General features: G+C 36.2%; 1 protein-coding gene across 1 annotated transcript in view; it reads right to left on the reverse strand.

Annotated features, from left to right (window-relative positions):
* The window catches only part of UTRN (utrophin), a 339,059-nt gene that overhangs the window by 65,526 nt on the left and 249,141 nt on the right, over window positions 1-24,392 (reverse strand). The window contains exons 54-58 of the mRNA XM_053936936.1: window positions 22,548-22,677; window positions 12,463-12,731; window positions 10,204-10,350; window positions 8,785-8,863; window positions 3,828-3,888 (exon numbers count right to left, since the gene is read on the reverse strand). Coding sequence (XP_053792911.1) covers window positions 3,828-3,888; window positions 8,785-8,863; window positions 10,204-10,350; window positions 12,463-12,731; window positions 22,548-22,677 — 686 coding nt within the window. The remainder of the gene's footprint in view (window positions 1-3,827; window positions 3,889-8,784; window positions 8,864-10,203; window positions 10,351-12,462; window positions 12,732-22,547; window positions 22,678-24,392) is intronic.

The raw sequence follows: 24,392 nt of genomic DNA on the forward strand, positions 1-24,392 counted from the left end.
GAAAGGGCAGACAAGCCAACCGTTAGCAAATGGGATGGGGAGAACAAACTGGACTCCAAAGTCACCACACCAAAGACCTTCCACTGAGCCACTTCTCTCTACACATGTAAATGTAAGCTACCTCTGGTGTCAGGAACCAAACAAAGTGACTGCAAAGGAACAAAGTAATTAAAGTTTCAGGAAACACACATATGCACTTCCAAAGAATAAAATCTTAAAGATATTCTGATTTTCTGCATTTAAGTGGTAAGAAATCCCTCAGCTCCAATTAAAATGCATGGTCTGTACTACCCAGTTCCTTGATTTTATAATCATGAAGTTAGTCAGACAGTAGCCCACCCATATTTAACAATATTTACTTTTGATTCTAACTGTAATGGCAACAGCTGGACTCTGACCCTGCAGCTAAGAGGTACATTAATAAGGTAAAAGTACATTTCCCGTGCTGTAAAACTATAAATATAGCTGTAAAAATAATTTTAAAATAATTTTAAAATAATTTAAAATTATTATTTCTTATCTGAAAATACAGACATCTTGTATCATTTTGACACTTTCCTTACAGATTAATTGCTATCTAAAGTACTTTCTCCTGACTTCTCAGGTACAGTTCCCCAATATTTTTAAACTACATTCTGTGTGCAATAAAACTGCAGACTGCAGTTGGTTCTTTTTTCTTATTTTTCCCAAATATTCAACACAGGTACAACTACATTATAATCTGCAGCTACATGACTTTCTGAATATTTAACATTTCTCATTCAAGGACACAGACAAAAAGCTATCAAAATGAAGTAAAGTTATAAATTCATGGTTGTCTAAAAAAGTGTTCCTATTCAGAATTTAAGTAACCTGATTTCAATTAGCATTTATTTCCCTTTCAAAATTAATTTTTAAAACTTCTCATTTTTCAGCCACCAATCACTGGACCATACTTTTATTATCTTTGTTCTGCTATACCATAATAAACAACTGGCATCTTAAATCTTCCCTCTGAACACAGAAGTATTCTCGTAAATACAGTCACTTGCTCTCAAATGATAAAGTTTTTGAGACTTATTGCAACTGTTCCTTCTACTCACACTGTGCTTTACATCAAAGGCAACTCATTAAAAGACGTTAGTATAATTTAAAAAAAAGAAAATGTTATCAGTTTCTCCCTCTTTCCTAGCTTTTTTTTCCTATATAAAAAAATCATTAAATCTTATTGACTGTTCTCTTGAATTGTCTTACTCAAGTAATCATTCCAAACTAATAAGTTTTTCATGTCAGTATTGTTTTTCTCTCTTCTTTAAACTCTGTCTAAAATTAGGTAATAGACAAAGATTTAAAAAGGTATTTACACCCAAGAGTACTCTCCAGCCTCATCATAACAAAGCAAATGAAGTTCAGAATCAGCTGTTTTTTTCTTTATCTTCCACAATTCTCTGATTGATCTAGATGCTGCTGATGTTTACATCAGTAAGAAATAAAAAACGTAGGAAACTGCCAAGGCAGTCTGCTTTCCAGACTGTGAAGTTACTGAAACCCTCAAGTTTCTTTAAAAAAATAAATCCTACTAGTTACATGTGCCATTGTTCTTTTCTAAGATACAAGAATCAAGACATTGCTTTAGCAGCATATATGCAATTGAGAGATTAACAACTGCATCTCAAATAAGAGTTTTCCAGTAATCTTTCCCTACTTTCAACAATCTTTCTGAAATCTCTCTCTATGAGCTGCATATTGAGATGCAGTAGTTAATTCTGTTGACTTCATTAAAGCCATCTTGAAAATAGAAGTGTTCTCTGCTACTATAAAGACCTCGACCCTCAAAGAACTTGCCCTACACTTCTGCCCCCTACCAAACTTTCTGTGAAAGACGATTAAAAACAATTTCTAAGAGATGCTGGGGCTTGTTTCTGAGGCCCAACTGGCTTCATTCCACAATCAAGCTCTAGGGTCACCAACACACTACTATGGGAACAAGGCCTGTCCCAGGGGATACTTTGCCACCAACTGGTGTGCCTGAAGGATTGCACCTAGTGCACATATTGGAAAGGTTTTCTTCTGAACCAGCAATGAAAAAAATGAAAAAAAGATTTCTCAAAAACTGAACTTTTGCTGAGGTAGGGTAAGAGAGACCCCCCAGAAACTCAGAAGAATGTATTAGATAAGAAAAAAAGAGATATACATATGAAAAATTCAAATTTAAAATCTTTGCTCTGCTCAGCACAGTTCAGAAGGTATATCTTAGTTTGTTCCATCTGTTCCACAACTCTGAATGAACTGGTGAGCTCCACAGAACCCTCTGAAGCCAACTCATGTTCCCAACTCCAAGTATTGACTCTGATAAGGTAGAACAGGTACATTAATCTATCAGTGTACACTAAGGACATACCCACAAGAAAAAAATGACAAGTTTAGGGTAGTTTTCCTCTTGCTTTCTGTAGTTTGCCACTTCAGCATTTTCCTTGAATTACTGCTGCAGGTGTGATCATTTTAAAAGCACTTCTGCCTGAGTCTGAGCAGTGAATGTGCCTCCACATCCAACTTCTGCCCTCTCTTCTTCCATTGAGAGGGAGGCAGGAACCTCTTCCCCAGCATGTCACAGTTTTTGCTGCCTCTTGCAAAACTTTTGAGCAGAAGCACAAATGCTTTTATAGAGAATTCAAGGATATTCATAGCAGGTTTTTGCTTTTTCTGGTTACCTACTCAGACCCTTTAAAGAAATTAATCTTCATATGACAGTTTCAAAACTGCCACATCTCAAGAATGCTAACAGGTTTGATTGACAGATTTATTGCTACCTGCTTTTCAAAGCTCTCAAGTACTTGTAAATTGTTTGAAGCACAAAATGTGGCTCTCAGAGTTATGAGCAATATGCAATAGTAAAAAATCCTCATGTTCTTTTAAAATGAACTATCTTCAGGTCCAATTCACAGTCATCCTACAGACTTAAAAACCCTAGTCTTCTCCCAAACCCAAACTGATAACATTTTAAACATGAATTTCCTTCAGCCTAAAATGAACTACTCTGGGTCTCGCTTAAACACTGTTTAAGCTTAAAATTTCATTTACCTTTTTAGCAAAGACATATCCCCCTCTCAAAGCTGCAATATTTGACCTTAAAAGTACAGGCAAACAAAATAAACATTGGTAGAGTAAGAAAAGCAAAGTTAGGGATTGCTCTTTGTAGAACACATCAAGATCTCCACACCTCTAACTTAGGCATTCCCTATTATTTTCAAAATTAATATCTCAACCATTCCTCTTGGTAATCAAGGTATTTGTAAAATTTTTTGTAAATAATTATATCTGAGTACAATTTAACTTAATATCAATTACTATAAAAACTACCATAAAGTAAAGATGACAACAGAACAGACAAGACCTGCCTATTTACAAAGGAATTTTGCAGAAAATGAGGAATGGGCTCAGTAGATATTAGTCACCACTATCCTGCTCTAGGTTATGAACTTTGTGATTTTAAATACATTATTTATTCAGTTTTTTTCCTCTCTACAGTTTATACTCTGAATGAGACACACACACAAGAACAAGTCCAGTTTGAACACTGATAGTGTATTACACTAGAGTGCCTCTGCTGTTTCTTATGTGAGTGAGGTTCTTAATTCAGGTTTGTCAGTGACTTGTTTTTATGTGTTTCTAAATTTTGCAGCATACAAAGCAATAAATATGACTTTACAGTATAGGCAGCATAACACTACATGGAGAAACTGTCAATAGCATTTCTGGCAACGACTTAGTAACTATGTTTTTCTGCTAGTTTATGGTGATAGGAGCTTCTGTTATACTTAAGAAAAATAGAATCAAGGCAAACTTACTTGATATAATAGGGCACTTTGTTATGTGAAACAGATCTCTGCCATGGAAACTGTACTGAAGCTGAGGAAATAAAGAGAAGGTTGTTATTAGAAAGCACCTGTCATATTAAAAAATGTATCTTTTATTTGTTTTATAATTAATATGGTTATAATAAATTAAAAGGAAACAATTAATATTTCCCATACAACATTCAGTAATTAGAAAAGCAGCAGAAGAAAATTATGGCAATCTATCAGGATGATTACAGGCATCTATTTGATGCCATGCTGGAAATAAAACAAATGTGATAATTCTACTTCAAAGAAGGATGGTAAATTCTGAGCAAGCAAGCTAGGCATTTAGGGAAACTGCAGACACTTGTTTTCCTACCTCTATAGGATTATTATCAGTTTATGCCTTTAAAATAAATTATTCTACTAGTATAAATAATGCTCTGCAACCGAAGAAGAAGAAATAGCAACCTTGTTTTTATTAGTTACAACCCTTAGTTCATATTTGCAACTCAAATTAATATTGATTAACACTGTATGGCCAAGGGAAAAAACCAATTAAAACATGTCTTAGCACTCCTTGACAAAGAACTATAATCTTTGCAGAATTTATTCAAATAAGATATCATCCACAATATCAGGAAGGCTTCTGCACACTGAGTTGAAAAAAGCATCAAGTCATACAGGACACTGCAACTCTGCCGACCTAAACATCCCAAGAGATAAAAAGAAAGAAGTGTTCAGGCCAACAGGACTGTTGGTGCTCAATTAACAAATAGCTATTTACTGAAAAGTCATAGGTACACATATCAGAAATTACCAGACTAGTGCCTGGGTAATTAGGGTTCTAGCATGAAAAACTCCTTGCACTAGTTTCCCTGTGGAAGCAGAGATTGCAAGAACAGGCAGGAACAAGTGATCACCACAATGAGATGAATTTACACTGCACACACACGGCAGCGCTTCTGACACAGAGCGCCTGCTCTTGGGTCCTAACAGACCCCATTTAGAGCCTTGGTAAAATGAGACACAGCTTTGATCCACACTGGATCTCAAGTAATTAAACTCTCAATTAATGTAATTTTCTGCAAGCTTGGCCCTCTTTAGGATTTATCCCTCTCTGGGAAAAAAAAATCCACTTGAAAGTAACTCCTCTTCCCTAAAGACCTCTCTAAACTGCAGTGAAGCCTTACAAGCTGTATAAGCCCCATAGGCTATTGCAGCTACACAGAGATATGTCTTGCCCTGCTACCAGCTGGCTGGTGTCCAAGGGTTTCATGGCTGTGACCTCTTCCTAAACCACACAAAATATCATGGTTTATCATTTAAGAAATATTTATGTACTGAAAGGCAGATTAACTAGGAAGAATATTTCAGAAATTACAGGAATAAAGTAAACCACTTTCTTTACTGGAAACAAAAGAGAGAAAATTCTATCTTTATTTGAAGAAGGTAGCGTGCAATAAAGATGTAGGTAAAGAAAAAACATAGTAAAGGCTAAATGCTCAAACAGATGTATTATCTGCTAAAAATAATCCTTAGGCCTTCATAAGTTAAAAAAAAAAAAAAAAAAAAAAACTGATAGGTGAAGGTTTAGAGTTTCATTCTCTAGTGTTGCAATTTGGCACCTATTGTGGCTCCTGTTCTAGTACATGAATTATGTCAGCTAAGTAAGAATTTGCTTAACGAAAATTTATTTGCTGTGACAGCTGTAGATATTCTGCACTGACATAAATATGAACTAAACAATGTAATCAATTAAATTACTAATTATTATGGAACAAGTCATATTCTTTTTATTTGGGAACAAACTTTGTAAAACATTGCCAGCTCTCTGCTGTAGGAAATTCTGGAATATAAGATTACCATTATCTTTTAAAAATCACTGGTGAAAACTGAACATAGTAGTTCTCAACTTGGCATTCACTTACAGGCCTGCAGATATTAGTATGGCTGAGAGATGCTTTGAGCAGGCCATTGGAGACATAAGCTGCTTGTTAGGGAACATGTTCATGGATTTGTCTTAGAAAGCATACAAGAAACATAACAGAGAGTAGTGGATAGTCAGCCTTGGAAAAAAAAATAAATTATTATAGAAAAATCAAGTTACTGTTTCTAAAGGCAGGAGGCAGCAAAAAGCAATCTCTTTGCAAGGAATAATGGATTATAAGGATTCTTCACCTTTATCTGTGTTAGGGATACATAAAATTTACTGATCAGTAACTAACTTGTAAAGTGCTTACCTTCCATCTCAAAAGCACTGAAAAACAAATCAACCAAATTCTGCCTTTCAATGACAGGAGGGGACAAATACCTCAGCAAAAAGAGGGACTGTAGATTGCAGTGGCTTACTAATACAGCTTTACCTCAGACTCCCAACACAGTACATTTTAAGAAGGGCTATTATATTGTTTGGTAGTCTTTAAAAAGTTTTTGAAGCCCTTTCATAGTGATGGTCTGCAGGAATCCATGCAATTGGTGTTCTAAGAAGTCAAACAGTAGTATCAAATGCCGCACTATGTCTTTTTAGCAAAGAAACATTTCTAGCCACTGCAGAGATGAAATCATTGGACTAACAAGGGTGGAACCAGGGTGCTGGATAATCTCATCTAGGCTCTGTTTCCCATAAAAGGTTGGACTACATGATCTTTTGAGGTCAGTCCCTTTCAAACGGGGCTATTCCTTCATTCTATTAATCTGATGAAAAGGCAGAAATAGGTGTCTTGCTAGCAAAAATTCCTGATTACATGATAACTGGAATCTAGTCAGTTGAAAATGGTGTGATGGCAAGTTATGGTTCCTTGTTAGTATTTGGAGGAAGAGTAACAGGTAAGTGAGGTAAACTGAAAATAGCTGCTGTCAGATAAGCACAGATTAAAAACCTGCCCTCTAATTCAGAAGTGAAGCTTTGGAAATGAAGATTTGCAGAAGACATACATATATAATCAATCTCAGTCTTAGGAGTTTGAGATTGTTTTATTCAGACTACTACTCTATTTGTTCCTCACAGCTAGAAGTCATTTATTGCTGCTAAAAAGGTTTGAAATTTTTGATTTAGAATACAGTCTTTCAACCTGTCAGGATAAAGCCTTCAACTTTCCAGATTTAATGACTTTTTTTCCTATTATTATTTCACTTCTGAATTTACTGTCCCTGTCTTACATTTGCCAGACACTATATAAAGTTGTAGGCATAAGTTCTTTAACTCTGTCTTGTTAAAGCTCTAGATAATGTTTGGTTGTTGTTTTTTTTGTTGTTAGTTTTTTTAAGATGCTTTAGTTGTAGTTGGTGTGGGGAAAGAGGCTGCTTTTAACAAATGGTTTAAATTAATAACTACATATTATTTGTTTTTTCAAAACTGTATTACTTCGCTATAATTCTTTGTGGTATCTACCAACATGGAAACCATCCTGGAAACTTCCCCTTTTTTACTTTGGTATGCAACATAAACTGAATGTCTCCTTAAGCCTGAAGAATATTCCCTAAACACAGCTGAGGAATGCTGATAAGGCACTGCATAGTCTCTGTGGACAAAATTCTATGAATGCTTTAACCAGCAACAAAGCCAGTTCACCACTCAGACTTGTGAGCGTGGTGTTTTATTGCAGCATGTTGTAAGCCAATTCAAGGAAACAATCCAGGCCAAGACAAACAAAACCAGCCAACCTTTCCTGGCAAGTTTTACATGTGGACTCTTCCATTGATTTGCCCTCAACTAGAATAAGAGAGCTAGATTCTGAGAAACAACTTCTACATTGTTTCCTAATCTGTTTTATTTACAGAGACTAGACTCTCTAGTCTTACAAACAGTTCATCTGGCATTCTTCAGCAGTGCCAAAGGTAGCACTCAATCTGTAATCTTTCTAACAAGGTATTACATAGATGTACTGATCAGGTTACAAGTTTGAGTCTACAAGAGCTACAAAACTACTGTTGCAACAGTTTGCAATATTTCTAATAGGGCTTTAAAAAAAGAAATAAATCCTATACTTTTAACGTTGCTTGTTTGTTCTGTCAATTTAAAAAAAGGACAAAATGGCTCTAGGAACTGCTGATTTGCATAACAGCTGTAATATTTTATATACACTGCTTTTGGTTTACTGAAAAACCAACTGTCAATTCAAAATAAGAACACAGTTATAACATAAGTCAAGAAAAAAAATCAAGATTTATTTAGTGATTTAAATTATATTAGCTATACAGTGTCATACACTACTTCAGAATATCCACTCATTTTTATGTTGACTTCTCAACTCCTGCAATAATGTTATCTTTTTTACAGAAGCTCTCAGTTAAAAACTGGAGTGGTGATTGGGTTAAAATTCTGTCTCACTAGCTCTGATGATGGCAGGTAGGCTGGAACATCAGGAAACCAACATGTACCTCGATACCACAACCTATCTATGCATAACAATTATATCAACACAGCTTTTGACTTCTTAGTAGATGTGAGATTATAGGCTTACACCTCTAAAATGTTTATTAAAAAGATGCAAGGATAGGTCCTGAGGAAGCAACACACGTTTGCTTTTCCCAGTCCTTTGCTTGAAGTTCCAGGAATGCATGACACAGAGCCTTTAAAAAAGGACAAATCCAGGGAGCTTTTCCTTTGTGCCATCCCAGCAAGTGTGGAAGCAAAAGGAAATGGAAGAAAGAGTTGGCAAAGGATGAAAAGATGTGGCCACGAGCATGCAAAGATTCTGGAACAGTCATTAGTCAGACACTGCAGCAGAGGACAAAGAATAAAGCAATGAGGGCACAACCATTTCAGAAAGACAGAGTGGGAAGCACACTAGTCAAAATGTCAATGAAGTTATGAAGATGAAACACCTCTACAAAAACAAGGAGATAGATAATATAATGGAAGAGGAATTCCTCAAGCCATAGGCAAACATGGAGAAAAGATCAGTCAGCATTTGAGAAAGCAATCATATCTTACATGCACCCATTAATACAAGGAACTTACTGGAAAGAAAATGCTGTGATGAAGGTCCAAAATCTCGGTGTGCTTCCTGTAACTGTTTAAGGCGATCCTCTACAGACACCTACATATAAACATATACACTCAAAATCTACATTGCAACACCAAGGTCATGATAAGAAAATCACTTGCTTACATTTTTTCTAGTGAAATCAACTTGTTTGTGTGTCACAGCAATTATTTGACATCCACCTATTTAAGGCTACATATTTTTCTTTCATCTTAATGAGAATCATGTTTCTATCTTGCAGTGTTCTGGTGTGAGAAGTGTAGATCAATAATGAACAACAGTAGTTTCATGGTGACTACAGCCAGCTGCTGAAGTTTCTTATCTCCTCCAAACCCTTCTGTTGTCCAGATTCCCATAGTCAGCAGGTCTCAGTTTGATTGCATTGATCTCATGCTGCCTTTCCAGCACAGAACCATTTGGGAAGACAGTGCTTCACTGGCTGACATGACGCCCCTCAGTTTAATTGAAACTGCAGTAGCAGTACTTTGGCTGCTTGGTTAACTAAATTTGAGAGGACACACACAACACCCCCTCTGAAAAAAAGCCCAAAAGCTGAGAAAAAAAAAAAAAGAAAAGAAACCCCACTACTAAACTATATTAGGAAAGGAAAGATCTGATATAAAACAGTAACAGCTTTGACTCTCAGGAGTGACTCATTCAAAATTACTGGCCAACAAACTGGTGCCTAGGTTTTGAAAATTCATTCCCACTACCCTTGTTAGAGATGTGATAAGCATTTCCTACAAAAATAAACACAAAAAAGGAGAAATTTCAAAAATTAATAAATGAACTTTTAAGTGATATAAGAAACTTCATTAAATCATTCACTGTGAAACTAAGTATAAGTTTCAGCTGTAATCAGGCACATGGATTTACCTTTCTCTGACCATTTAAGTACAATAATCATAACTAAGCAATATGAATCTCTAAGCATATCCTCTTCTGCTTTTTACACTAAATTGCTATAGCATATATCTTGTTATAGCTCTACTGATACTTAAATCACTTTAAGTGAAATTTCCTACAGAAACTGAACAAAGACACCATAAAACAGCTTTCATACATGCTGGAAACACAACAGGAATTTTTACATCGGTTTTTGGTGACACAGATTTATGCAGTAAAATCTAGTGTACCAAGACATACAAAAAAAACATGCAGCAATAGTTCCCACTATTTCCCAGAATTTAATGCAGTTTCCTGTTCAAATAAACTGCTGAAATAGATTGAAAGGAAAAGCTTTTGGCCAAACTACAGCAGAAAAGGCTTTTGTTGCAGTGGTACTAACAGAATAACAGAAGTAATGACAAATGGTAATAAGTGAATCTTTTCAGAAAACAGGAGAGTGAGAAAAATCCCTCCCCCACACTTACTGTACATAATCAGAAGAATACCTGTAAAAGTTTCCACCGCATATTAAGATCATCCAGTTGACGAGACATTTTTAAAGATGGATAAAGGTCAAGTGGAGACAGTTGGCTGGACAAATCATTCACTGTTTTAACTTTTAAGTTGATGGGAGCAATTTCTTCTCTAAAAGCCTAGAAGGGTAAGAGAAACACACTTATGTTCAATTGACATCTGAGCAGCACAAAAGTGTAAACTCCACATCGTGCTGACCAGCCTAATGTGGCAGTTTATGCTATACAACTGCACACAAGTCAGCTCTCAGCAAAGTTCACTCACTTCAATATCCTTGTTATATCACTTATATCCATCTTTGAGGAAAAACAGTATGAAACTTACTGAAATGCCCATATGCAAATTGCACCCCTAAAATAATTTAATTTATTGGATTTTTTTGTGGCTCTGTATGGCTTTAGAGCTTTTCTTTGCAAAAGGAAATGCACAATGCTATATTAGGAGCTTTAGCATCATAGGGCCTGCCAACTGCTCTTAAGAAAAAAATCGTTCAATAGCTATAGTCTTCAAGTATTAAGCAGCTGACAAAAATTCAATTTAAAAACTATTATTGAACTAGCAAAGCATGAAGGAATGTATCTTCTAAGGAAAAATAGTAAAATGTTTTACCTGATTAGAACCAGAGAGTAAAGCTATTACAATGACTAAAAAGAAGTAAAAGGTTTATTGAATCAAATCGAACTAAATATAGTATTAAGACAAAATTGATGCAAGTTTAGTTACAGTTTAAAAAATGCTTCAAATGTGTCCCTTGCTGTGAGCAGTTAAGTGTTCAATCCTATAAACAGTTTGATTAAACATCATTAAATAAGCTGGAAAAAAAGTATTTTCTTTGGACAATTTAATTATTTACCTCCCTTCAATAATCACTCTCATTAGTCCAAGGAACAGAAATAATATACTGTCAAGAAAGAAACACTGGGTTTCTGGACTGCCAGTAGGCCCCTATTCCTTCAGCAAATGTTACAGTTTCTCCATAGCAATGAAAATCTGAAAGACTTTGCTTTCATCTACTTTACAGAACAAGCCATTAAAATATGACAAATCACTTCTTAGCATTAGAACAAGGAGCTATTCAGCATTAGCTTCTTATTTCTTGCTTTAGTATCTATATTAAAAAATAAGAGAAGAAGGAAGAGATTCATTACTCTTTCCAAATCAACAGCAGTCTGGATATTAACTCACCTTTGACTGCCTTTATTTTAAAGATTTCAGTTCCATTAACCTTGAAAGTAACAATATAATTGGGAGAATGAGGATGCTTACATTGCTTTGTGTGAAATAATGAAGCCCTGTGAATTCACAGACACTGTATACATAGAGAGAATATCTACAGAAACCTGGTTGCAGCCCATTTTATTCTTCTGACACCAGCACCCTATGCTGAAGACATGGATGGTCAGGTACACAACCCCAAGGTCTTCTAATGCTTTCTTAAGCTTAAAAACTGAAAATCTGTTTTTTCAGAAAAACTGAAAATCTGTGTTTGTGAAAGAGAAGCTTAGCAGTAAATGCCAAATTTGCCTGAAACAGCATACTTCTCTACCTACATGTGCATACCCACATGTTCTCTTGGAATCCATGATATTCACTGCACTATACTGTTTCCAGTCAGCTTTTTCTGGACAATGCTGTCAGAAGATATTCCTTCTTGGGGAGCTTTGCATTACCAGGTCCCTACCCAATCCATGAAGTTAAGCAGGGGATGACTACTACTCATCAAAAGCAGCCATGCCTTGGGATGTTGAGCCCTGCATGGAACCCAGGCAGCAAGAACTGGTTTGCCCATAACAACATTATAGGGTAGTATGTGTTCTTCAGTTTGAAATAATCCTGGTGAGAAGCCAGCCTAAACTAAAAGCAAATGCAAATTTGCTCATACAAACAAAAATAGACAATAGACATGTTTAGTTTGTGAAAGTTAAGAAACATAAATGAAAACTATGTATTTATTTCTGTATGATTAAGAAAGCTCTGAATGTTTTTTTTAAAAAGAGAGTTACACTTGATGGCCAAACAGATCTGTGTGTGTATGTAATCCCAGCCAACACTGGGAATGTGGCCCAGCTCTGGACTTTATTTGAGACTTCAGACACCATCTTTAAAGACTTTATACTGCACATGAGAATTCCAGCATACAGTGTATAAATATCTAATATAACTAGAGGGACTAGAATGGGGAGGTATAACACACAAACAAACTAAATATTTTCCAGGAGTTCCACACTTACTGTAGTTTTCTCAATCTGATCTGGTAATGAATCTATGAGCAAGTCTCCTACAGGTTTCCAGCCATTCCTCACATTTTCAGCCTCCTTCAAATCAGCATCAAGGTCATCCATGGCACACTGAAGGTCTTTCAGTTTTTCTAATGCTTTGTCCACTTGCTTCTGCCAGATACTGGCACTGGCATTTAGGTTCTCCCATTTCTCTTTTACCTCCAATGACTGCTTACGCATGGCTTTGGCAATCTTCAAGGCTTTCTCCTCAGGGGTCAATTCTGCAGAGGGAAAGAACAGATATACTGTTTATTTCTTATTTTTGTCTAGTTAAACAGATAGTGCTCCTGAAATACACACTCAAGACAGTCAGTAAGTCCAGTGTCAACTGATTACTTATTTCAGCAGGTACAAGGTAGAATAAAGTACACCTTGCTGTAACTGAAATTAACCTCAATCATTCCTACTGACAACACAATTCTTGATCAGATGACAGGAACCTATTCCTGACTTCCGTATATTATGATACCCACAAAGGAAAAGCAGCTAACTGATGATTTATTACTTTTGGAGGGACAGGGAAAGGAAATATAATATCGTCCTTCCTGGAAACTTCATTAGGTAATCTTTGCATCATTCCATGTAGAAAGAGCAAGGACAGTGCTGTGTTCCTGGGTCTCTTACCACTACCGTTCTTTGTGGCACCAGGATGTCTCTTCATAGTCAGTAGCAAAACCCAAGGTACACTTAGTACCATGGGGACCATGGTTCTGCAGCACTACATCAGTTTTTCTATGTAAACACTGAAGTCCAAAAAGGCTAGTTTAAATAGCTTTTCCAAACCTACAAATATTCTATGAAGCTGTTGACCGAAAAAGAATCAAGCTTATGGTGTACTATTTCTCACAAATTTCAGGTTTATGTGTCTAGATCCCACACAACGCAGCAACCATGGAAAACCTTCAGTTTGAGACTGAGCAAGACCCAGACAGCTTGAAAGCTAAAAAGAAAATCCTAAAACACCCCCAGCAGGTCCTGCTGCCTACTGCCCAGGGGGTCCTTGCTGAGAAAAACTCATGGGAAGCTTCCTTCATCAGGGAAGAGTTGCTTCAGTAATGACAAACAAACATAGCCAGTCTCAGAGGATTCCCCTTCTACATAAAAGCAGGCAGAGGAAACTATAATGCAAAAAACTGAGAACAAAAGAAGGAGCACTTTTGTTCAGTGACATGCACTGAAACTAAGCCAATTAGCCTTCTATTCAGTCCTATGTAAAAGCCCTGGGAAAGGTTTATCACAGTACTCTTGTGATTAAAATTCAAGTGTTGTCTATGAATAAATTATACACCATCATGCAAAGATGAAAGTACCATTTTTGTCAGAAGTCAGATGAGACATACCATCTTCCATTTACTGATAGACTGTCTTTAAAATCATTATAACTGACTGAGCTTGGAGCTGCTACTGTGGTTGGAGGAGGGTGAGAGGGCAGCAGAAAAAATGGTGTGGGAGGGAAGTTTTTCTTTGCAAAGGCCAGATGAATGTCAAAGTAATGCACAGTTATGGTTGCAAAAGTTACCCTACTATGCTTCCTTGTATGCAACTGTTGTCCCATAGCACCCAATACAAAAAAGCATATTGTAAGTAATTAACACAAAATAAAACATTGAAATAGTTTGTTGAGAAGTCACTTTTTTACAGATAAAAAAGTAACAGGGAGTTGTTTGGATCACAACCAGAATTTCTGCCCTCCAATTCCACATATTTGTGCTGTTTTTTCTTTTAAAGTTTTTTTTTTTTTTCCAAATCTTAGCCTATATAAGTCTTGATATATGCTAGACTATGACCTCTGGAAGAGTATTCAACAAGACAATCCAGACACCATCTGGGAAAAAAACCCCACCAACCAAAAGAACAAAAAATCGACCCACAGTGCAACTATAATTTGTATTACAATTGTTGATATAGGGAGGAGAGGGTGATGCCCAAAAGCACAAGCACCTTGCTGGGAAGTGGTTATGTAGGAGAAACAGCAAATGAGGAATGGTAACCAGAGCACAGTGGAAAGCAAGAGTAATCAACAAGAGCCAACAGCATCAAGGGAAGGGAGACACATACCCAGCCTGTGAGTTGTGGTGCATGTTTTGACCTCAAAAGAGGGAGCCATTTGAAGAAAGAGTGCAGCTGAGTGGTACAAAAGACATTTTGAACTTACCAAGTGTCTTAGGTCAATAATTAAGTGACTTGTTGGGTGTCATAAACTATTACATGAGAGCACTGCCTGTGTGCACTCTGCCTGTAAAAGCAGAGATTGTACCCAGGCTTAGGGACACTAGAGTGGCAAGAAGATATTGCAGAGGAGAAACTTGGAATGAAATGACCGTGAAAAAAGCCCACAATGCTTAACTAGATGCAAAGAGATACGAACTACATATGTAGCTCTGGGATACAGAGATGTGGCAATACTGACACACCAGAACAAAGATGAAGACCAAAGTTATGCTGTGATAAATTGCACCTTGTCTCTGGATTTACAGCATTTCACAGTAGAATAAACTACATTATAGCACAACATAATTTTGGAATGATCTTTACCCCAAATTCTTCAAAGAAAATATTTCTTTATTTCTTTTGAAAAGAAATAAAGCTCATGCTCTAAGTAAAACACTCTTCAAGGAAAAAAACCCTTTTACACAGAAAAGAGCAGCTACAAAATGCCTATGTAAAGACATCAAAGAAGTTGTTACCATAAGTACTTTTTGGAATAATTCACCTTTGAGAATAATAATATTGATGAATGAATGGGAATTCACTACAATCCAGTGACAAAGGGACTGTGAAAAATCTAGAAGTCAAGCTGCACTGAAAGACCAGCATTTAATATTACAGGTTCTCTCACAGGCTGAGGTTTCCTATTATACAGCTTATAGGCTCTTGGCAACCAAACCTCAGAAGAAGACTTATAAATGAGGATTAAGGGAGCACCCAGAGGTGGAATACCTTACATAAGGTAAGGCAATACTGAGCTTCATTGAAAGGGGACAGAAAATTGCAGACCTATTGGATAAAGCCTCCTCTGTTGGTACCTTGAACATGTGAATACAGGAGATACTATAGCCAGAAACTGGACTAAGACAAAGTTCCATATATGCAAAGCTGCAATCCACCATTTTGATCCAACATCATGCAGTCACATCATTCTTTGTCTATTGTCAGAGTCAAAACCTACCAATTCTGCATCAAAGAGCAGAATGTTATAAGACCTGAGCAGGTGTAAGGTAGATTATTAGCAAGTTAAAATGATCAGTCACTTGACAAAGAACATGTGGCAAGCTTTATAGTAAGAGCTGAAGATCTTACAAAACTCTTTGGCTTTCCTTAAAGGTATTGACACAGCAGATCCAATGAGTGCTCCGTGCTCTAACAGAGGCAATAAGAAAAGTGGCTGCAGCAATAAATGGACTGGATGTAGCACTTGGGGATAGGTTCAGGGGTAGTTATGGGGGTGCTGGGTTAACAAGTGGATTAGATAATGCTGAAAGTCTCTTCCAAGCTTGATGATTCAGTGATTAAAAGAGGGGGACAATAGCCTGACTTCATCTGGCCAGCTAAAACAAGACAGCTTTACTCACAGAAGAACTAGTCACTTATTTGGGGATGGGAAAAAGATTCCAGAATGACTGGGGTGATACAAGTATCCCAACAGAACTGAAACTCAAAACATGTTTGAAGACCATTTGTCAGTGTCAGTGTTACTGTGCAAGGATATCTACTACATATTGTATTTGAAAAATATTAATTCATTGCAAGACTGCTTTATTTTTCAAACGCTTTGGAAGTGCTTGTAAATCTTGCACTAAAAAGACATTTACTAGGGAAATAGAGCAAAACATGTGCTTTTATGAGCTATAAACCATTCAACATATATTCATTTAAGAGAAATACATCTTGTATAACTTTGTTTTCCATCATAAAAGCCCAACTTATTAATGAGCAACACATTATTCTCTTTTCAAGCAGAGATCACATTCTTCAAGATACTGGTTGCATAGCACAAAATTGTAAATCTCAAAGAAAGCGTCTTAACAGTAAGATTTTTCTTCTATTAGTCTGGAATTCATTTAACCAGCCTGTCATTACACAAACCAGCAGACAGGATTACTTTTTGCTGTGAAAAATTTTACACAGTAGTCGTTGCTCTTTTGTTCCTACTTTATATAAAGTATTCTCAAGCATCAATTTGATCGGTGTCTTCCCACCCCTTTTTTTTAATGGTACTTATTACATTATCTTCACTTCAGCAGCTACTCAGAGAGTAAAAGCAGCCTATATTCACTGGGCCATCTGTTTACTAGGGAGGACAGATATTAACTGACCTTGCAGTCAGGGGAAAAAAAAGTCCTCTTCTGCAGTGAAAAGAAAAAACCAGCTTGATTTTAATATATATTTTCTGTCACAAACAAAGCACTGAAAGCTCCAACAGCTTTTCTGTGTCTCTAGCAAAGACTGAGTGCCATAGAAGGAAAACTTTCAGGCCTGAATTGTCAGCATATCGTTTCCTTGCATGCTTACATATAGAAATAATACCAGTGAAGAAAATTCTTCTTGCTTAAGATTTTATTTAAACTATTTGGCTGTAGCAGTTTTCATTCCAATCAACCGACTAATCCTTATTATGTAGCCTAGTGATCGCTTTACATCTTGCCAAAATTACATTAATTTCCTCTCATTTCTGTTAAATTCTTAACCAAACATACTGGAACTGGAGATTATTTCATGTTGCCTCCTTCTCACATGACGTCAAACATTGTCTCTTCCTTGGTTCAATTAATCTTTGCAGTAAATCAAAGGATGGCACAGCACTGTGCTCATTACGAAAACTTTCAGAGCATTAGAATAGGCACAATGGCCCATTATCAAAATCCTACACAGATGATCGAAAAGCTATCATTGCATTATGAAGTCTTCAGCATTGCTGCAGAGAAAGCATTGTCTGAATTTCTAACAACCTTGACAGAAAATTTAGTCCTGATGTGATGGGGACAGGAAGTTTAAGAATACGCAGCAGTTGGTTAAATGTAAACATGCTTCCCACCCATAGAGAACACACTGAATTTCAGGTAAAACTGGGGCACAACAGAGCCTACAGGTCAAGAATGAATATGACTAGGTTTATATCCCAAGGTCCTCATGAATAAAAAACCCCCAAACAATAAACCAATAATAAAATGAACCATTTTCAACTCAGGTCAGCCTGTTTCCATTAACATCCTCTAAGTTTGCACTTCACAACACTCAGCAAGTGGAAACAATTTCCTTGAGCTTTACTAATATGGCTCTGAGCAGACAACCACATAGACCCTACAGGAAAAATTTCAAAGCTTTATCAAAGTGGACTAAACTTGCAGGGTGACCAAATGATCTAATTGAAAATCAGAGAGAGAAGTATTCTATGATTCTCTCATGGGTAAATGCACATTTCTCTTATCAAAGGAAGAAACTCTTAAAAGTCATGAGTGAATGAGCTCCAACTAAAACAAAAGCAGCAATGTTGAAAATAGCGTAATTAGTTTCTGGATATGATTCCACTGACTTCCAGTGGGCTACATCATCTTCATTCTCCTAAGCACTTCTAATTTACAGTCAAGACTTCATAGTCAGTCCAACTGCACAGCAGAGGAAAAAAGAAATCCCAGTAGTGTGATAGCTAGAGAACAAACAGAATAGAAATTCTGTGAATAGAAATTCTGCCTGGTATATACCTGTTATATATTAGAAAAGAATAAATTGCCTATTTTCAGTGAGATCTTCTTTGCAAAAGGAAAAATTAGGCAGAGAAATTTACCTAAATGTCAGTGGTGGTAAGCAAAAAAGTTCAGCTTTTATTTATGCCTGAAACAGGTAAATATATTGTCCCTCTACAAGTTTAAATAAAGTATCTACATACAATTCATTGATACTTATTAAAATATTTCTTTTATAACACAGATGTGATTTATGGGACTTTCTATTCAATTAATAGGAGATTACAGATGGTAAATACTTATTTTTAAATGCTGTGTTTATCACAACAACCTTTGCTACAAAATAGCAGCTTTTAAAGCTAGGAGTCTAATTGTCTTAAGAAATTTACTAAAGTAGTTAGACAACACTGCAGACTCCCAGAACCATTCACTATTACAATGAGAATCAGTGTAGTGGCCTGTGATGGCCTGCTAGGATGTTCCACTGCTTCAGTGAAAATATAAGGATAGAATTTCAGCAAAGCTTTACCCTGGGGACATAAAATATGAAATCTGCTTTCCTTTGTCTTTCCTATGGCCTGTAACTTTACAGTACATGGAATTAAGAAGCTAGCTGTAACTATGCCATAGAGAATTATAATTAACATTTTTAGATCAAAGATTTCTTCTATACTATGGAGAAATGACAAAAATGCTAAAAACATAAGCATTTTCAATTTCTTTAACCTATCCATCCATAAAATTCAGAAGCTGGCCTGCTGGCTTATCAATCAGCTCCACTCAGATGCTGAGGCAGCTCTAATACAAGACTGTGAAGCTTGCTTTTATTTGATGGGGCCCACTACAGAAACATGGCAAAACAAAAGCAGAAAAAAGACAGATGGGAGATACAATTGACTAAGAAAGTAGTTTCCTGGAAAATAGAGAACTCTGTCTGAATGTGCCAGTTACTCTCTGGTATCGTAGAAGGCCAACACAAGAAGCATAAGGTGAAGATGGGGAAAGAAGACACCAAGGCTTACTCATAACCTGAAACTACATTATTGTCATATGTTTGAAATTAACAAAACCATTACAGAAAATAATGGGTTATCATAAGGCATGCTGTAACAAATGTTCTCTTTGGATGGAACAATGAATGTGTGTATATATATGCACAAGTCCTTCAAATAGGTCTCAGTCAGACCAGTTCAAAACTGATTCTGATCAGTTTTCTCCTAGATCAGTCTCATTCTTTGCCCTTGCAACAATGCTCTCCCTGGCATGAAAAAACCTGTGGTGAAGGAGAAAATTATCAAAAATATAGATTAAAAAATAGATTCAGAGGTTGAAGAAAATAGAAAACAATTTCACAACCTTTATCATCAGATTAGCTAACCATTCCCCCCAAACCACCCCTTCCCTTATACAAGGTAAGAAATAACCTCAAGAAACTGATTTCCAATTAATGCAAGTTTGAGTTAGTAAAATAGTTTTGCTATTTCTATTATAGAACCAGACAAAGCAATGTTCAGATCAAGACTGTGCAGTGTTGACTGTTTGTCAATATTTTAACAAAACAGACTGTCAGTTTAGAATCCATAACCACACTCCACATTTATCAACATGGACTTCATTGAAGTTAACAAGTTAACTTTAATCAACTACAGAGAACACCAGTGACCAAGAGCCTGACAGAAAATAAAAAAATAACATCTTAAAAGCAAACTAAAGCCCTCACCCTTCACTGATAACAGTTAATCTGAAGAAAAAATGTGTGTCCGACTATCTTCTAGTTCAGAGATTAAGTTTTCTGGAGACTGGTGGCATCAGTTGTCAGAAAAAATTTACTAGACTTACTCCTAGGTGAAAATTAACAGCTTATTATATATATATGAGCTCAGACAGAATGATTTAAAGTCAGCTTTTGGCCTGAAGGTCTATTAATCTACAGAAAGTGCAGGCCTGTTCTGCACAGGGTGTGAGTACCCACTGCCAGCAGTGAGAGCTTCACAGGGGTCTCTGGGAGAAGAGGCTGGGGTTGCCCAGTGCCAGGGACAGCAGACTCCAGTCAACTCACCGTAGGACACACCTGAGGCCCTCAGCCACACTGGTGGCACCTCAATGAAAGTGCATTTAAGTAACAGAAAACACCAGAGAGGAGGAAGAAACTGATAGTAGAAACAGCAGAGGGAACACCGAAGTCAGAAGAGGAGGAGCAACCCCATGGTAAGGCAGATTTTCCCCACGGAGCCAGCACACAGAGGAAAGGCATGAGAGGAAAGAAGCAGGAGAAAGAAAGAAACTGCTAGGCTAACCATGAGTCACCACCTTCCCACCCTCTCATGCCACTTGTTGCCTCTCTGAGCATAACTGGCATCACAACAAGGCAGGGAAGAGACAGGAATGAGGGAGTCAAGCCAAATCTGTGAAAGGCAGGAAGAAAGCTGTGGTTTTAATGTTTGTGAGGTTTTTTTCCCCCACTATAAACCAACTTAGTATTTAATTATTTATTTTAAATGACAATAAATAGTTTGTTTTCCCCAAGTTAAACCTGTTTGGTCCACAACAGTAGTTTCTATGCGATCTGCATCTGTGACCCATCTGATCCCCATCCTGACCCATGAGCTTTCTCACTCATGTCCTTCCCATCTCCTGCCTCCCTTCCACTGCAGTGGAAAACATAAGTGGATGGGTGGGAGTTTGGCTGGTAGTCAAGACTAACCCATCACATGCTCAAAAAAGGAAGTCCATGGAAGTACTGAGTGTGAAGAAGAAAGAGGAAAAGAAGTTCAGTGCACATGTATGAGGCTTCCCAGTCTGAACATATGACTGGTTTTCAAATACGATGACTAGACAAGAGACATGCATACATCACTTGCAGACCATGGATGTTATTGTGATGCAGTTTACCATGGTCATCAAAGTCCCTGTTATACTGTTCTCACTGCCATTAGTATAATACAAAATAATAATAATTTTCATCATAATAGACTGGATAGCAAGAATTTATGATGCATCTGAAGTTTGCTCTTGCAGTTTGCATCCCATCAATCAACACTGACTAGATCATAGATATCAAATCCTGTTAGAAAATGAACATTTTGCCTTGGTAATGTTTTATGTACTGGCATCAGTTGCACTGAGAGGTTCTATGTTCTTTGAGAAGAGAACCTGCAATTTCAAAATTCTGTATGAAAGAAGGAACAAATATACAAAGAGCATCCTTCCTTTTCAACTGCAAGGTTGCTTTTGATTTAGACCAACTAAAACAGTAAATGCCATAAAGCAAATGGGTTTGAGAGTAAAGAGAAACTGAATATTTTCAGGAGTCAGGAGCTCAAAACAGAAGTAAAGCTAAGGTACCAGCAGCACTAATCAATGAGATAAAGTATTCATTTGCTTTAATCACCAGCTATTCAAACTTTGTGATAAAGTTGAACTAGGGAATATATGACCACTTAAAAATTTGCACAGAAATAACACAAAGTATGGATGCAGGAGATTAGTTGTTTCCACTGAACAAATTTAAGAAGTTTGCAATGGAGATGTATAAGATAACATATAGAAATAAAAGACTAACTCCTGATAAAAGCAGATATACTGTAATTTTGTAAATTATACAGAACAGTAAATTGTTCACACCTTACAGTAACTCATAGTTCTGCAAAAGCAGATTATTACATTTTCCGAGAACAGTTCTTGTGTAACTAAAAGTAAGGCTTCATAATGCTATAGCTTATACCAGAGATATAACTCACAGAGATAATTTCCTATTTTGTGGTTGTGGAGGAGTGGAGAAAAATTATTAACTTCTTTAGGTCTCTGACACTTAGAGTAATATCTCAACAAATACTATGCAAAAACAGTTTCTAGGATAGCTGTGGTTCTGTTCTTTAGCAATGATTCACTTAATATTCAAATCTTTAGGATTCTGTAATGACTGCCTTCCTAAAGCTGATTTATTTTACTTCTAATGAGATATACCACTAAATATGCTTATTTCTATTTGTGGAGTAAAACTTTGCAGTAGACATATGGATGTTTGAATGGGAATCCTTGAAGTACTATTCTGACTACATTTAAGGTATGTATATTACTGTGTTAAGAAAAAAGAACAGAACTATCATTAGTATTTTGAACCAAAAATTGGAAAAGGCAGAAGAGAGGTTTCTAGTTCTTCCATTAAAATGTAAGTACTTACAAAGCAGAGAAGTAACCCTTGAGTCTAAAACATTGAACTAAAAGCCATCAGGATTCCATTTAGAAAATTCTGAGGTCTGAGGAAGTAACTGGGATATAAAATATGTACTAGAGACAAGCAAGTCCTTTCTCTCTTTTTTTGACCCTCCCCAGCAGTGATTATTTTCTGACCTGTTTTTGAATGCAAGCTCCTCCTTGGTTCCTCAGGCCCCTCAATTGGTTGGTCAGCAAGGAAAACTCGTGCCTGGTCCACTGCGTTGAGAACGGTATGCTCTTTATCCTTCAGTTCACGCCTCAGTGCCTTTTGGGAAGGGAAAGAAGAATGCATTTGTAACTTGACTTTGTGAACAAAGTTTTCATCTCTCATCTCTCCAACCAGACCTGCCTAGTGAGTGAGTAATAGCCAATGTTAACCAGACTGCAAGATAAAAATGCAAATTTTACAAAACAGAAGGAGTAAGAAATTGAGACTGGAAGGGTAATTTTTAGGAAGTTGACTTGAAGAAAGGCATACAAGAAAGGTGATGCTGATAAGTTAAAAACACCTAACAACTGAAACTACCACATTAAAATTCCATTAGAAAGTAAATTTAATGGGTTTTTTGCTTTCAATAGGATTGCTAATATATAGTAGATTGCTATAATAGACTGTTTACTTTTTTGATAGCTGGAATAACAGCAAATTGCATCTACTGAGACTTCAGAAAATTATTTTACAAATGCTATGATGAATTGCAAAAGTTGTTAACATTCCTCAGAAAATGAAACATCTTGTTTCTGTCCGCTATTTACTAATATTTTTAAAATTTAGAAAGCATGTATCAGAAATTTTATTGTGATAACACACTCTGAAAAAGCCATCTTTTAAATTACTCAAAAAATATTTTGATCTTTATTATGCAAAAACCCTTTGAAACTTATATACAGGGAAAAAATCAATTTTTATGTAAGATTTTTTCATGGTGGTGGAAATAAATTTCAGGATGTTTTTCTCTCCAGCACTTATGACTTTATTAAAGGGTTAAGTGTTACCAATCTTTTTTGAAAAAAAAGGTTATAAGTAGTCAGCTGTTATGTTTCTTATGAAGCATTTCCTTCCAGCTTAAAGCATAAATCTGTCCCACATAGAAGGAAACTGCTTTTCCTGTTTTATTTGTGTTCTTTTCTACACAGAGAAACACAAAAGAAGATAGTTTAAACATTATTAGAATGCTATTTTTATTTTTTACAGTATATTTTTTATTTCTAACTTACAAGTCAAGGCTTATTTTGCTGTCACAATTTGCTAAGGTCCCATTCCAGATCAAAAAAAGCAGTTAGTGTTGACAACATTATATAATAAAATGGGTGTTCTACCACAGAAAAGTTTGAAAAACAGATACCATAAAAGCATCACAAATGCTGTCTTATCATTTTCATGACTTAGTCGCTTGATGCCACAATCACAAAAAACACCCTCATCTTGACTTTATCTTAGCAGCAGGCATGATGTTATTTTTCTTCCCTCCTCCCCCATTTCATTCTTTTATCTTCCTCATTTTTCCAAATCCTTCCATTCTACTGCTTCAAATAAAAATCAATAAAATAAATAAACAAACATGTAAATAAATAAATAACCCCAACAAAAACTAAGCACTGAAGAAACAGTAACCTCCATTACATTTAGGGACTTGCATTATACAGTCCAACTTTCAGTAAGCATTAACTGTTGTATTTATACAAACACTCCTCAGAACAGTGTTCTCTGTATACTTCTGAATAGCAATAATATTCTTTGTAGGATTCAGTACGTACTACATGTAGTAAGTAATGAAAATTGCCATTTAAAAAACTTCTTTATTAAAAAAAATATAAATACAGAAATGGAAGTATTGTAAAAACAACATTCCTGAAGAATCTCTTCAGTTCTTCACAGTATATATCAAAACTTTAATTTCACATTACACACACTAGAATAAGACACTTTGAATCATCCACAGTTTACAAATCATTAAAGCATTCTCTACGCAGGAATTT

The sequence above is a fragment of the Vidua chalybeata genome, chromosome 3 (genome assembly GCF_026979565.1).
Source record: "Vidua chalybeata isolate OUT-0048 chromosome 3, bVidCha1 merged haplotype, whole genome shotgun sequence".
Lineage (NCBI taxonomy): Eukaryota > Metazoa > Chordata > Aves > Passeriformes > Viduidae > Vidua > Vidua chalybeata.